This window comes from Phasianus colchicus, chromosome 5 (genome assembly GCF_987193195.1).
Source record: "Phasianus colchicus chromosome 5, bPhaCol1.hap1.1, whole genome shotgun sequence".
NCBI classification, from domain to species: Eukaryota; Metazoa; Chordata; class Aves; order Galliformes; family Phasianidae; genus Phasianus; species Phasianus colchicus.
The window spans coordinates 51,071,272-51,087,462 of record NC_143440.1 but is presented as its reverse complement, the minus strand read 5'-3'; the positions used below and the strand labels follow the sequence as shown (position 1 = coordinate 51,087,462).

Below are 16,191 nucleotides of genomic sequence, written 5' to 3'. Positions count from 1 at the left end.
TAATATGTAATATCCAGTAAGCTCATTTTGTTCTGCACCTCTTCTTACCTACTAGTGAATGGAAGTACTGACTGTTTATTTACACCAGGAGATTGAAGCTTCAAGAACAATCTCTTAATATCAGACCAAGTGTCAAAATAACACTGTTAAATACAATCACTAGCAATGCATCAAAGTTGAGTGACAAAGATATATACTTCTACTGATGCACAGATACTTCTTAAAATCTAGATACTTCTTTTTAAACAACCACACTTTTATTCTTACCTACATCTTTCAGGATTTATTTTATCTCTAAAACATTCGCTCACACATTTTATGCCCTGGCATTCCTGACCCTACTGGAACCCATAAAACATAGCAAATCTATGTGTTTTCTGGCACTTTATGGGGAAAGGAAGCTCCACAACCATTAACATTTATCCAAGGGTCCCACCAATCAGCTGTAAATCAGAGTCCACCAGTAGGTTATGTACTATCATTCCAACGAGCCTTTGCAGGCTCACTTCTTCACACAGCCATAGTTCCATATTATCAAATGGATCTTGGATCAAAAAAAGTCATGTCAGCAGTCATGGGAAACAGCTCTTCAGTTTACATTCCAGACAATTAAGTTTTTACTTCATGCACACCACATCGGATTGAAACACTTTAAAGCAATTTTGATAATATTTACAAAATTTTAGTTATCTCAAGTTCACCCAATATAGAAGACAAATGGGTAAGAAATAAGAAAGCAACCAGCAAGTTAAAGACTGCTTCCAACCCAGGGCATTAGCTTACAGTATACATCAAACTAAGGTGGTGTTCAAATTGTTTTCAGTAGCTCTCAAGTTTTAAACATGTTTCATTACAATGGGAAACATACCTCAGCAAGGCATTCATGCAAGTCTCACAGAATCGGTGTCCACATTCAGTCTGTTTAGGATTGCATAAGATGAAGTGACATTTTTCACATTTATACTTATCCTCCACAGCATTTACAAATTTCTCTTTGTAGCCACCTTGCTCTGGAACATAAATTGATGCCGAAGGACTGCGATCAGGATTGGCCCTTTGTTGTACCATTTCTACAGATAAAGGGGGTTCTGTCTTCTTACTGGTGTCCATGCTCTAAGATAATTTCTGTGGAGCAGAAACAAAATAAGACAGGCTTTGAGAAACGAAGACCTCTTTTTCCATTTAAACAAAATAAAAAAAAAACTTAGCATCTGAGAGACTACATAAAAACAGAAATCGCTAAGGAAAGATATCATGTGGACACAGCACATACATGAAGTGGACATATGTGTAAATACATTAAGCTTAGCAAATAGGTAAAATAACATTTGTAAAGGCTCTAGAGAGGCAAGTATTAAAAGCTATTTAGCTTAGTTAAATTTCACCATCACTCTAGAAACAAGAAAGAGCAGAGTTTGTATCCTTCCATCTCTGTTGCTGAAAAAATGTCAGTAATATTGAAGTTGTACCTTTCATTAGAGGAAGCAGCAAGGGGTATGGAGGAGCAGGTGTGCTGGTGCAGTACCATGCACAGTGCTACTCATATGCTACTGTAAAAAGCACATAACCGCTACTATTCTACACAGGATATTTGGAGTCCACACAACCCCACCACCAGTTTTTCCTTATCTCATGCAATACCAGTGCATAGAATGCACTGTTTTAGAACAAAGCATCAAGATTTTATTCATTAAACACCTTTCCAAACTTTTCATCGTAACTCCCATATTTAGAAAACAGGTGACACAAGTCTAACTGACAGAGGAGATAGGTGTACACAACATGGCCACTTGGTTAATTAAATAGGACTAAGTACAACTAACAGGCAGCTAAGAAAATAATTAATGTAACCGAAGGATGAATTACAGTACCCATTTTCCTGGACTATGACCCCTCTAGGCCAGCATGAAATGAATTAGTGGAGGAACAGAGGAAGAAAACCCCAAGTTAAATTCAAAAACCTGCTTTGAATGACTTCTGACTTATAGAATCATAGAATAATTTAGAATAGAAAAGACTGTTAAGGTCATCAAGTCCAACCATTACCTAAACACCACCCCCATCCTTTAGGGCGTTCAAATCAAGGTTGGATGGTGTCCTAAGCAGGACCTGATCTAGTAAGTGGCAAACCTGCCCATGGCAGAGGGGGTGAAACTAGATTATTTCTAAGGTCCAATCCAACCTAAGCCATTCTATGATTCTAACACCACGAGTCAACCACTAAACACATCCCTAAAAGTCACATCCACACACCTCTTTAAATACCTCATAGATGGGGAATCCACCACTTCAATAGGCAGCCTGTTCCAATGCCCAACCACTCTTTCCATGAAGAAATTATTCCCAACATACAATCTAAATCTTCCCTGGAATATCTTGAGATCTTGTAATTAAGTATTTATAATTAAATGTATTTTCTTGTAGGTCATTTTTCATCTAATATTTTAGGTTTGAAATACTCCACAGACTAAACACAGAAGGAAATTTCCTTCGTTTCCAATGCCAGCTGTTTTTTCTTAAATCAAAAGACAAAATCGTTACAACCCACCACTGATGCTACTTTCTGTCTGTACCAACACAATGGAGCAAGTGTAGAGATGTTTAGTGAAGAACACACACTTCAGCACCCTTCCATCCCAGGGGAAAGCCTCACTGCATCTCAATAAATCACAGAGAAAGCCTGAAGAAAACCATCCTCAGAACTCAGTATACAGACTGAATGATTTGGTCTTACTCAAAACCAGAAAAAAGCATACAAAACAAAACAAAACAAAAAAAAAGTTTCTACATTCACTGAAAGGTAAATATGAAGTCTGGTTCATAATTTGAATTAATGTCTGCCTGCTCCTTATGTAGTCTTCAAAGACTGTTCTGCCAAGGCATTAGGCTCTGCAATCTGAAGGAGAGAAAAGTCAGTGCTGAACTGTAAGCAATTTGCAGTTCTCTTTAATGAGGAAATTCAGGTTAATTACATCAGGGAAGCAAGCAAAGCATGAACTAGAGTTTCAGCAGCAAGCATAAAAACAGACTATGACAATACTGAAGAAGTAATATCAGAGGTTTTAACCAGAACACAAAAAACGAGATGCGATGCTGACAAGACTCTAGGAGACAAGAAGGTTAAGAGAACTGTCATGAGTGAGAAAGGAAAGCAGCTAATGAAAGTAGTTGAGCAATAGAGATTGCCCAAGACATGACTGGCATAGCTGAACATTCATGGCTGAACAGAGGTAACCTCAGACCAAGCTGAGGTCTTATAACTTTGAAACACTAACAGAAAAATGTGAAATTTAGCTACCTATAGATTTGCTTCTTGTGTACAACTATTGTGTACAACTATGAGAAAAGCTGAATTTGGAGCTTGCAGTTCAGGAATCTCCAAAGGATTCCAGTTCTGTGTTGATTTATGATTTGCAGATACTCTCTTTTTCCCTTTTCAACTGCCTATTCTTCTGTCATATTTGAGATCTCTACCATTCATTCTGTCAACTCTTGAAATCAGCAGACAACTTCAAGCACATTGAATGGTGAGAATAACAAATACAGGGAATATGACTTTCCTTAGAATGTGAGAACAAAACAAGACATGGTCTTGTTTTTGAATTTGACTCGGGGAACAACTTGAAAAAAGAGGCACTGAAAGAGATGCTGAAGGGAGAACTGGCAAGTCACGACAGTACACAGCTCCTGAACTTAAAGACACTCTACACAACATAACTGTTTAAAGTTCGTTTCCTCAAATTTCTTTCAGAAAGAAGCTAATTATGATTTGCAATTTAAAGTCATTCAATAGCATCATTTCTTCATGGAAACTGAGTCACAAGGAGGCAGGTAGGGGTGAAAAGGAGAAGAGGCAAGATTTAACTGAGAAAGAATACTGAATGTCAAATGAGCAGCAGGTGAGAGTTTCACAGAGATATGAAACTGATCAGGGGCTGAACTGTCAGCTGGAAAGAGATTTCATACCAAAATAAGCTGTACAGTGCTCCACATGAGTCCCCATTTGGAATTGACATATTGGATATCTTGTCACAGAAAATAACCAGAAAGCCCACTGACAAAATTTACTATGCAATATGCGTAACAGTGAGATTTGTGTAGTTCAGCTTTTATATTTTTGTTTCATGAAAAAGTATATCAGCCACAAAAGTGCAGCACCACAGCAGCCAGCCTGGTGAAGAATTCTTTTCTACAGTATTCCAAACAGTCAGCATTTTCTTATGCAGCAAAAACAAGAAGCAATTCATGAACTGCAGCTATAGAATAGTACAGAGCATCTAAACCTCTTTATTACAACCTGAGAGCTGCATTTAACAAGGAGGTGGGGAGATCTGATGTTTATCACAAACTGCACACACAAGTCAAACTACCATATGCACAGCTACGTACTCATGCATGAGTTACATGCTATTACATGTGCATATGAGATCAGTGATGAATACAAGTGCAGACAGTATAAACATTTCAGCTGCCTTTCTTTTGCAAACAGCTTTCTCTAATGGTTTACATAACACTACAGGGTGTCATCTGTGATGTCATTTTTTCCTTTTCAGGAACTTCTAACAGCAAGAATTGAATTATACCCCCATAATCATGTTTCAAACTGCCAACAAGAGGCAATTTTGAAGTCACACCTCAGTAAGACAGTATGTGCTTACAGTAGGGAAGATAACTACTTCCAGAAAGAAGTGAGATGAACCTGGCTAGAATGCTCAAGATATGCCAGTTTTGGTGGAAGCTTCTGACTCCTACAGGCATGGCAAGCTGCCATCAAGTTAGTCCTTGTTCAGCAAGCTAAATCTTAACTCCTGATTCACCACTAGTTATTTCCTTAAGCTCCAGTTTCTTATCCCTGGAAACAACACACAGTTAGAGTAAAGCATCTATAAAGCTTTAAAATAAATACATGTCTGGAAAAAAAAAAAAAAAAACACACAGAAACAAGGTGCAACTCTTACTTAACCTATAACATCCCCCAAAAACCAACCATAAAAGGACAGTTTCAATATACTAACAATACAAAGCAAATAAGCTTTTACCAAACTTTTAAAATTAAAAAGGTCAAGCAGTTATTTCAAGTGTTATGTTACACTAACAGAGAAGGAGATAACAAAAGATACTTTTTTTTTTTTTAAAAGGACAGAAAAACTTTTCCATCAAATTACAATTTTCACTGACAACAGAAGCTTCCCAGAGCAGTACTGCATGCACAATATCTAAATTAAGTTCCAAAAGAGAAACCTTAAGTTGGACAGCGAGCAAAAGATCACAGTGGAAAGATATCCATTTTCATGAAACCTATGTGGGGAACAGAAAGAAAAACTTCATGTAGGGTCCCAGTGAGTTGGGAAGTGGAACTACAATCACCACTGCCTCTTGTATGGTCTATTAGCTGGCCCCACTTCACAGCTACATCAAAACCACCTGCTCCTCTTGTCTAGGCCAATGGGATGGTCTTTGCTCCCTCCAATACTGTAACGGGGAAATCTACTTTAATTATTGAGAAGGTAGAAAACTGGGGCTAAAAGCGAACATAGTGCATAGATTAGAAGGAAAACAGACTTTATTTCCTTCACTCTCTACAGTATTTTCCTTTGTAATTTACAGGATACCCTCAGAGAACCAAGCAGTCACCCATTTGAAGTGGTATTTCCAGCTCTTCAGTCTTCCTAGCCCAGGTGCTTTCTGTCTAAGAGTTACTGCCTCAAGTCAACACACAGAAATCTCTCTCTTAAATGGTAAAAAAAAATGAAAAATAAAAAAAAAAACTGAAGTTTTCATTTGTCTTTCAGCATTTTATAGCTTCTAATACATTCCTAGTACACACTTAGTGAAAAGAACATATACCTCTCCTTCACCACCTTTTAGACAGCCCTTCAACTCAGCTTTGCTTCCACTTTTGAGTGTGATTACAATATACAACATACACTGACATAACTTCATGGCTGGTTAAAACAATAATGCAAGCTGAAAGTAGTATATTGATGACAACATATTATCCATTTACTCAACGCAACAAATGTCAAAAAAAATTAAGGCTGAGGAGCAAGCCTGCCATGGAAATCTTGGCTTCAGAGCTGCTTAGCACAAGGACACATCACTGCAGAGGTCTCATGTCAGACCCTGCCTTACTTAGCATGACAGGGCAGCTGGTAGTCACCAAAATCAGGTGGAACTTTGCAAAGTGAAGAACACCTGAACACAGAGAGAAAAGACTGAGTATTCTCTGCATGAGAAGTTTCTGTCATTTACAAGCTCTTTACAGTCACTTATTAGGTGCAGCATTCTGGAATCATTCAGATTGAAAGAGACCTCTGGAGGTTATTTAGTCCAACCTCCTGTTCAGAGCAAAGCTAACTTCAAAGCTAGATCAGGATGCCAAAGGTTGAGCTTTCAAAACCTTTAAGGATGATGATACCACAACCTCTCTGAGCAACCTGCTCCAGTGCTCAATGCTCCCACTGCGAAGAGTTCTTTTTATAGCAATTACAATGTGATATTGTACAGAAAAGAAGGCCTGTTCTGATAAATGAACTGCTATTTTCTCAAGCAACAAGGGCAGATTTCACCATAATGCTTAAGGGCTTAATTTGCTAAAAACTACTGAACAAATAGGAACACTTTTGGGGGGGCTTGAATGGTGCAGACTATTACTTCTTTTCCTATCTGACCTAGGACATTAGAAGTATAAAATACTGGTAACTTGAAATCTTGCAAAAAACAACCACGTGTACGTCACAGACATTACAACACGGTCTTTTTCCCATGCTCTAGTTTGCAAGGTGACTAAATAGCAGAAAATGAGTGGTAACCATGTTTCCGATTATTTATTCTTTTAACTTTTTATCATTTTGTTTGGCTCCATCTCTTCCAACAATAAGTTCACAGGTTCGTGTCAAATGTCTTACAGTATTAAACAGAACATCACCCAGATACAGTTAACTCTGTTTAGCAAGCCTGCTAGGCCATGTTTTCAGGAAAACAGTTCTAATATACTTGTTACTCTGAGTAACAATTATACCACTATTAAGAGAAGAAAATATTTATAAATAATAAGATATTATAATTTTTTTTGAATATTCAATAGCCCAGGGACTGACAATTTTAGTAACTACTTTGTAATATGTTGAGAATAATTAACAGCCTAATATTTATTGCTCTATGGGGAGGAAGGGGGAGTAAGGGAGGTGAGAAGAGAGAAAGTGAGACAATAATTCAAAAAAGAGCTCTCTTAATAATTATTAAAAAAAAAAAAAAACACACACAGAAAAGCAATACAGTTTAATTTAGGAAAGCTGATTTTAAGAACCACTATGTTCAACTACTAAATTTTTTGTAAGTTACACCATTTCTTTTGAATAGGAATATACGTTACAGCAAAATGACCAAGATCCAGCCTGAGGCAACACTGGAAACAGTGCTTTTATTTATTTCAACTTGCACTTGCTACCTACAGCTCTTAATAATTACTCTGTAATCTCAGTAGGCTACCAAAACATGGTATACAGTCAACTGAAGTACAAGAAATCAAAAGCCTCTTTTAGAAATCAAAGATCTCTTAAGCTTTGAAAGCCTGGGCCACAAGACAACAGATAAGAGACATGCTGTCCAAGCTTGCCATGTGTACGACAGAAAAGAGTACATTATGAAATTAACCCCTAGATTGGACCCATATTCCTATCGGAGGTTTCTAGTAGAGGCATCGAAAGAACAGGAAAGATTCAAAGATGAGCAAACAACTGGCGTACAAAGTGTACTTTGATCTTTTCCTGTGTTTTTTAGGGGAAGTCCATGACTGAAATACATATGCCAGTCCCACGGCAAGGAAGTGGATCAACATCCTACAGTTTTGCAACTTCCGACTCTGTTTACATGGGAAAAATCAGACATTTTAAAATGAATCCTTTTCTTTTGTGACAGTTATGGCATTCCCAGAATATTAAAGTCTATCTCAAGCTAAAGGTTGTTTCATTTTACAGAACTGTTTTATATACGCTTTGAGGAGAATACTAGCAAAACCAGTTTATATTTGCATCCTGAGTATTCTATCTTTATGGAAATCTATTGTCATCAATTCAGATTTCCCCCATTTCTCATTTTACAGCAAGTCTGACATTTCCTCCTCCTTTGTTACACAACACAGAAGTCATAGCTCCATGTGTTACACGCAGTAATGCCAAAACACACACACCCAAATGAAAATTAAACTACGTTTCCTTATCATGCCTACTATGATGGAGAAACAGTAGGCTTGAACTACTCATGACAATTTCTAACTGGAATCAGTAAGGATCATGGTAAATGGCACACCCAAATTACTTTGGCCATGGCATACAGTCTTAGAAAAAGATACCCAAGTGATCTAAAAAAAGTCACTTTTCCTCCTGAGGTGTGGCTTCAAGGTAAAAGGAAAAAAATCAGAAGCTACTTGGTTTTAAACTATATCAACTAAAAACACACCAAATTCTTTTCATTTCTGAAATCACCAACTAGGAATCAACTACCCTTGCTGTCTTTTAAAGTTAGCCTTTAAAAACAACAACCCTACTAATGGATGCTATTCTGTTCCACTCTGTTAATGAAATAGACCCTCGTTTTCAACCCTAATGAATACCCTTCAAATTATAATCCATCTACTCTGCTGACTGACAAGCACATGAGGAATACTTACTGCATTGCCAGACTTTGGCAAAATGCATCTGTGCTGACTCTTCAATGAATTCATCACAAAATACCTATCTTAAAATCCCTTACTTCATCTTTGGCAGTTGTAGTAAGAAAGGATCCAGAAACAAAAGTGTCAGAGACCAGGAAACAAAAAATTAAAAAATTGAAAAAAAAGCAATAAAAGACATGAAAATTGCCTTTCTCAAGAATCTCAAAAATATGAATCTAATTTTAAAATGCAGCTAATGTTTAACAAAGTAACACTCCCAGGAAATTCTGAACACAGCAGAGTATAGAGGAAGCTGGCAAACGAAATAAACACTGTTTCAAGTATGGCTCCATGCTTTTTGAATTCAATGTTGAAATTCAAAACTGTGGAACTAGAAACAGTGATTCAAGAGTACTGAGATGACAAAATTCAAACAATAAATGCTTTCTAGTCTTACCAGATAGTTTTCTAAGTCTATAAACAAAACTAAATAATAAATAATCAATCTACCCTGTTTTCTATGAACCCACATTTCCATGAACCCACATTTCCTACGTTCCCAATCTAAATGACTACTGTATTCTATAAATTCAGGTAAGACAACTACTTTTTCTCAGTGTAAAAGCCTTTAATATTAATCAAATTCCAAAACCTAAAAACAAATCACATCATCAGAATATTTAGCAGTGAATTGTCTGGAATACATTCATCCACTAACAGATCATGAGGTATATTTTTATTCCATTCTAGATGACATCTTCAACTTTGTCTAAAATCATTGCTTCTCATCCAGGAAGAAAGAGGTGAAAAGGTGGTAAGGGCAACTCCCTCTTCATTTGTTTTTATTTTATTATTCATCAAAACGTGGAGAAAAACAAGGACATTGACCACTCGTTCAGTGAAGTGATCAAAGGTTTATCTTCAGTGTTTTCAGTGTTTGTATTGCTCTCTTTACAGCTTTTCTTCCAGAATTCTGAGGAACTAGGGTTTTTTGTTGTTGTTGTTACCAGGGAAAAACCCATCTGAAACACATTTCTAAATGAAATCTGAAAAGACCATTTTTACTAGTGTTTCTAGTTATTTGTGTTTCTAGACCTCCAGTAAAAACAATACTGAAGTTTTCAGGAGCAAAACCAAAAAAGTCTGGAAAAAGTCACGTTAGGCATGTCAGAATCTGAAGTCATAGAATCATAAAACCCTTACAGTTGGAAGGGATCATTGAAGGCCATCTAGTCCAACTCCCCTGCAATGAACAGAGACAGCACAGCTAGATCAGGTTGCCCAAGGCCTTATCCAGCCTTGTCTTGAAAGACTTCAGGGATAGGGTATCAACCACACCACCAGGCAGCTAGCTGTTCAGTGCCTCATCACCCTTATCGTAAAAGATATTTTCCTTATATCTAACCTTAAATCTATCATGTCTGAGCTTAAAACTATTTCCCCTTGTTTTATCACCACAGACCCTGCTGAAGAGTCTGTCCCCTTCTTTCCTGTAGCTCCACTTTGGATACTGAAAGTTTGCAAGTCATAACTTGCAAAACTGAATTTTACATTCATTGTTTTCTAAAGCTCTTTTTAATTTCACAGAAGTGTTCATGGAAGGAGCTGAGTTTATTTGTAAATGAGGATTTAGATTTACAAAACACACTTTCCTGTCAATGCAAGAAGGGAACTAACTTGTTGCTTTCTCTTGGGATACAGGGTTTAGGAATGTGCTATTGAAAGCTAAGTCTATACAGGAGAAAGATACACATTTCTTCTGGTGTACAACAGTATTTGCTTTTCCAGTTGCAAAGTCCCATTAGAAGATTCTTCCACCTGGAATCTGATGCAGTTTCCCACTTGCACACTCAGATTGCATTTACTTTCCCAAATATCAAACCGCTTCATTGTTTTGCTTTGCCTACTTCTACTTTTATATTTGCTGCCTACAGGTTATTTTAGAGGTTGCAGATTTCAGATCAGTAAATGTTAGTATATTGAGAATAAGCCATTTCTACACAATCAGTTTAGACAGGATAATAAACCAAGGACCAAAAAAAAAAAAAAAAAAAAAAAACCAAACCCACAACAACAAACAGCAGGCCCCTTTAAACGCTTATCTCTGGCACTGGATTTTGAGTATTATCAAAAATTGATGGGGATTTTGTCTGTGACATGCTTTCAAACATACTTCCTGTAGAACTATGAAGTATAGCTACTTCTTATGAGACCTGTTAAAAACTCACACCTTGTACATCACACACAAGGCTTTAGAAAGATTTCTGTATTCAAGATAGAAACGTGAGGTTACCATTTTTAGTTGGAAATTCTTTTTGCACGCTTCAAGCCAGGGGGCTCCTTGGGTTAATATTAATGAGATCATGTTCATCTCTACCAAATAAATACTAAACAGAGTAATTGCTTAATGTATTAATAGCAACCAAATATTTAACTGTGCATTCTTATTTTTTAAATTTCAAACCTGACAGCCTCTAAGTGTTGAACTAAATGAGACTAAATGAGAATAAGAATACTCTGAGATTCCTTGAAGAATTCAAGCTGACAAAGACTACGCTTGCATTATAAAGATACATGCAGACAGAGCCTAGAAATGCAAAGAGCAGCTCCCCAGCTGGAGCAAATACCAGATTTAAAGTATTGCACTGTTAGAGCAAGCGGCTTAAGTCCTAAAATTAAAGTATGTTGCATCAGTAATGACTATTCAGAGGACAAACAACTGTGATTCTCTACTTCTTTCAAATAACTCGTATCTAGGCAATGACGCTTCAAATATTACAGCAGTGGTTTGGAATTTTTTCCACTGATCCATGATTTTAAGACCTTACCACTTTATCTTTTCCTCTTCAATGGCAAAATAAGAATAATATTACTTATAGCCTTCCTGACCTGAAGTACCCTACATCAGCAGAAAACATTATTTTTAGAATCTCCTTCAACTGAGATTTAAGTGTCACCAGTCAAAGTCCTCATAGAAAATTTTGAAAGAAAAGAAAAATTCCCTCCTTCTCCAGGACAGTACAATTAAAATGGTCTTGTAGCCCAACGCTTCATGATCCACACAAACTAGTTAGAGGATCTGAAAACACTACATCATCACAGACAAATAGCTAGTGAGGTCAGGTCACTTGCATCTCTATACCTAAGCAGAACTACCACTGTATCATTACAGAGTAAGTACCCTTTCTTTCAATGGCTTTCCTTTTCTTGGCAGTTTGTAGATTGTTACTTTTAGAAGATAACAAGTGAGCTTAAAATGTAAACCAGTTAAGAACATCTGTATCTCAAAGTCCCAAATTGCACGAAAACTCTAAAACACGCTTCTACGGAGACAGGTCCAATGCAGCTCCTGGGATCTTTTCCAATTGTTAAAACGTGTCTAGAACGCACTAAGGACAGGCTCATAGCCTACAGCACTTCTGTGCTTCCCTTCATGATTTCATTCAAGCCTAAAGACAATGAGTATTTGCTTTCAGTAGACAAAGCTGGAAGTTTTCTTAGCTGGCAAAATACAATGTTTGAGAAAAAATAATGACAATAAAAGTATCTTCAAAGCATCTGTTTAGCATTTCCCCTATTAACCCTAGAAGTAATTACTTTGAGGTCAAACACAGAAATTCCTAGTAGTATTAGCTCAGATAAAAAAATCCTGTAGGTCAGTCATAAACCATCTTAAAAGAAAGTAAAAATCTGCTTTTCATGACACTTACTCAGGGAAAAAAGAAAAAAAGAAAGAAAAAAAAAGAATGAAGAAGCTGTGTATTCAAAAGCATATGCTATATATTTTTTTTCTTTATATAGTTCCAGTGATTTCTTCTCCTGGGCATCAATTGCACCAAGAATTTTACTAATCACAGCTATCACCAGCACAACTGTCAGCAAATAATATAAGCGAAGCTTATCCCATTTTGGAACAAGGATGCATTTTGTTATCAGTCTGAACAGCTACTGTGCCTCACTGAATTAATGGATCTTCTAAGTGCATTTACAGAGGACAGAAAGCCAGTAACAGCTGTAATTAGGACAAATTCACAGTATCCAAGTTCAGCTGAATAATACCAACTTTTTCTCCCTTCTCATATAAAAATTTTAAATGCTTAATGAGGTGCCATCAGCCATTTTTTTTTTTCCATCTCCAGATATATGTTAAAAAAATATCTCTATTCATACAAACCTTTTGGACTTATACACTATCCTTTATATAGCCTCCTTTTATCTGGTGAGTTTTGATCAGTAGTTTCATTCAAGCCCTCAACCATTACATCAAGGTTCTACCTTGAAGCACAAGAATTTACAACACAGATTTAAAAAAAAAAAAACAAAACATTTTCCTGACGTCAACCTTTCATAACAGCAGCAGTGTAATGGAAACTAAGTGCTGCACGTGGAAATTCAGACTAAAGTCACCAAAATACATGCTCACTTTCACAAGAAGTTCTATTGTACTTTCAGCTTCTAAGAGAAGAAAATCTGTGTATGAGTAGATGCTGAAATTTAAAAAAAGGCAAAAAGGAGATGATTTCCAGTGAAGTTTGAGAAGGCACATAAGCAGAAAAACAGTCAGCAAGTCAACCCAGTAAAGACTGCTCAGGAAGAACGTTCTTAGAAGAACATCTATCATGTATCCAGTATTACCAAATTCTTAAGCTGGCAAACATAGGGTTTATCCTAACAGCCAAAAGAGATTAGATTAAAAACCAAATGCATCAAGAAAGAATATGACACAGATGTGAAGACAGCGTCAAGAAACACCCCTGATTGAGTCACAAACATCAGAACATTAGAAGTGAGTCTCCAAATAGACAATTCCATAAAATTTATGTATTTTCTTGGAATCTGCTCTTTAGTACGTGTTCTCTGTAAGATCATGTTTATAAAACAGGTCAATTGTGCATCAGTCGGGAATTCATATACTCCTCACATAAAGTTCTCCTTGAAAGACAGCTGAAGAGATTACCACACTAAAAAGTGATTTGTTAGTTTTGAATGCTAGAATGTTAGTTTTGAATCTTGATATCCAAAATTCTCGTGACAGATTTTTGATGGAATTTCTATCCTCCTTTTCTTTATAGACTGAATCCCTCCCCCAAGTTCAGAACAGGCTTTTTGATTGCTTACATTTCCTTTGTTTTATTTGAATCTCATTTGATCTGTAGCTTGAGAAGAGAGAAGAAAAAAGCACTTTCTCAATGGTCTGTAAGCGTTCTCTTTACTCTTGACAAAAAGAACTTCGCTAGTCTGCCCGGTTTCTTTCTTCACCCTAAAGAAAGAAAAATTGAAGTTATGTCACCTTCATTCAAAAACCACGTACACCGTTTTCAGCATTGATAAAGTTAGTCCAATGAAACTGAGTATCAAACTAATTTTTAATGGCAAATTTTAAAAATAGTGAAGAAGAGTATAGGTAATGTACAAACAAATGACAAACAACAACAAACAACATTATATAGCAGGACAAAGTGAAAGTTATGATCAATTTTTTTCTGACTTCATACAAAACTTCTCCACCCGGATGCATCAGTTGCCAGCACAGACTGTAAAGAACTCTACCAGGCAGCACAACCTTCTCCTTAACAGTCTGTTAAATTCTATTTGGAAACATTACTCCAGTTCTGGAAAAGCAACCAAATATTCTGCAGAGTTTCTCCAAAAAGCACTCACCCTAAGACAGTATTCAGTTAGAAGAAAGTAACATGTGTTAGGGAAACTTTCTTGAACTTAACATTTTAACAGGCACAGAGAAGAGGGGGAAGAGTCTGAAAGCGCCATTAATGGAAGACTCCAATCTCTATCTACGTACATTTCTAAAAGGTGACTGTCAAGTTTAAATGGAACAAATGCCACACCACCACTCAGGTGACCAATACACCAACCCTAAATCCCCACAGAGCTCTCATATTTACACTTCAAGGACAACACTTTGTGACCATGTTGTAGAAAACTCATTCGACCATATACAACGCACACAGTAAAACCACATTTTTGCAATACTTTTAGTTTCTCAGCTCTTATCAATGAAGTTTGCAGCCACCTACCACAGAGCCTAACAGTGTCAGAAAAGTCTGAAAAACGTGACCAGCTATTCCGTAGTGCCCACGCAATGATGCTCCCAGATGACACTGAGCAGACTGGCACCAAGGGCCCAGCTTGGCAGGGTACTCCCAGCTGTCATCCTGCACAAAATGCTGCAAAGTTGGATCAACCTCAGCAGTTACACAGAACTGTTTATGGAAATGAAGACAGTCACAGAATTACAGATCTGACACTGAATGTGCGAGGCTTTCATTCTCCTAATCATGTCTAAAGTAACTTGGTGAGACCAAGATGATAACATTTATTTAGAAATGCCACAGATTTTCAGAGCTATTAAATAGGTCCTTTTTGATCTTCATCACATGTTTCAGTTCACCTTTGCTCCTCAGGAAGTAAAAAGGTAGGGCTACACTTCTAATAGAGCAGACCACAATCCTACTAAGAGTAATGAGTGGCTGCAGACTGTAGAAAAAAAATGCACTGACCAATGGAAGCCCTATCTGTCTAATTCTAGAAAGAGAACTGGAAAAACAGCCCAACACTAAGATGTACAGAAACAAATCATTACTCATATAAAAAGGAGATCTGCATCTGTACAATACTTTCCCCAATAAATAGTGTATTAATTCCCAATGAGCCCATATTGCCAGTAGATGTCATGAATTTCAATACTAAATTTCAATACAGTAACTCACAAAGTTACAAAGCTCTTTTAAACTCCTATGCAGAATTTAGACATGGATTATGATTAACCTCATCACTGTACACACCATGTACACTTTCCATGTATATGTCCAGCTATAAACCTTAATTTAGTGTAGAGAGTTTTAAGCTCTCAGCCTTTCCTGTCTTCCTACACACAACTCCTTGCAATTCACAAAGTAATTAAGGGTCTCCACATTTTCATTCTTACTGAATGAGTTCAATAAGAAAGCTCCACATCTAAGTTGCAGCATCATGATGGTGCTATATCCTTAAATCTCTGACATGAAAAAACATCCAGAGACAGGAATAAGACAGAGAAAGGACTGGTTTTCAGCTCTTACGATAAACATAAAAGACCAAACATTCCAAGAACATTGTTCTTGAAAAGAAATTTCCATTGCTATACTGAAAAATCAAGTTAAAACTGACAAAATAAAAATAATATTTTAATTCATATATAGTACAAAAACTTTTTGTCAACTTGAGTACACTAGATGATCCACAAACTTTATTACAATGAATTTCCATGTGTTGCAAGCAATTAAAAAGATAATCAAAACTTCTGCTCTCCAACAGAATGCAGTTATTGTTTCATGCTACATCATGCACAAATTACTTCCATTATCCTTTAAATGTCAGGCAACAAAAGTATCTTACCTTACTCTCCACTGTCTGTGCACAAAGGATTAAATACAAAGTATTAGGCAGAAACTGCAAGTATTTCATATAAAAGAACAAACTAACCACTGCATCACTAAACTTATTGGCTTTCTGGCATGACGTGCAAACACTAGGGA

General features: G+C 36.7%; 1 protein-coding gene across 19 annotated transcripts in view; it reads right to left on the bottom strand.

The window, feature by feature from the left end:
• The window catches only part of TRAF3 (TNF receptor associated factor 3), a 69,668-nt gene that overhangs the window by 31,938 nt on the left and 21,539 nt on the right, over window positions 1-16,191 (bottom strand). For 18 of the 19 annotated variants that reach the window (XM_090141664.1, XM_090141669.1, XM_090141670.1 and 15 more), the window contains 2 exons: window positions 13,775-13,916; window positions 869-1,125 (listed from right to left, as the gene is read on the bottom strand). In XM_090141664.1, the coding sequence (XP_089997790.1) occupies window positions 869-1,110 (242 nt within the window). In that variant the 5' untranslated portion in view covers window positions 1,111-1,125; window positions 13,775-13,916. Of the gene's footprint in view, window positions 1-868; window positions 1,126-13,774; window positions 13,917-14,691; window positions 15,818-16,191 lie in introns of those variants that run through there. The other variant, XM_090141673.1, reaches the window with a different exon arrangement.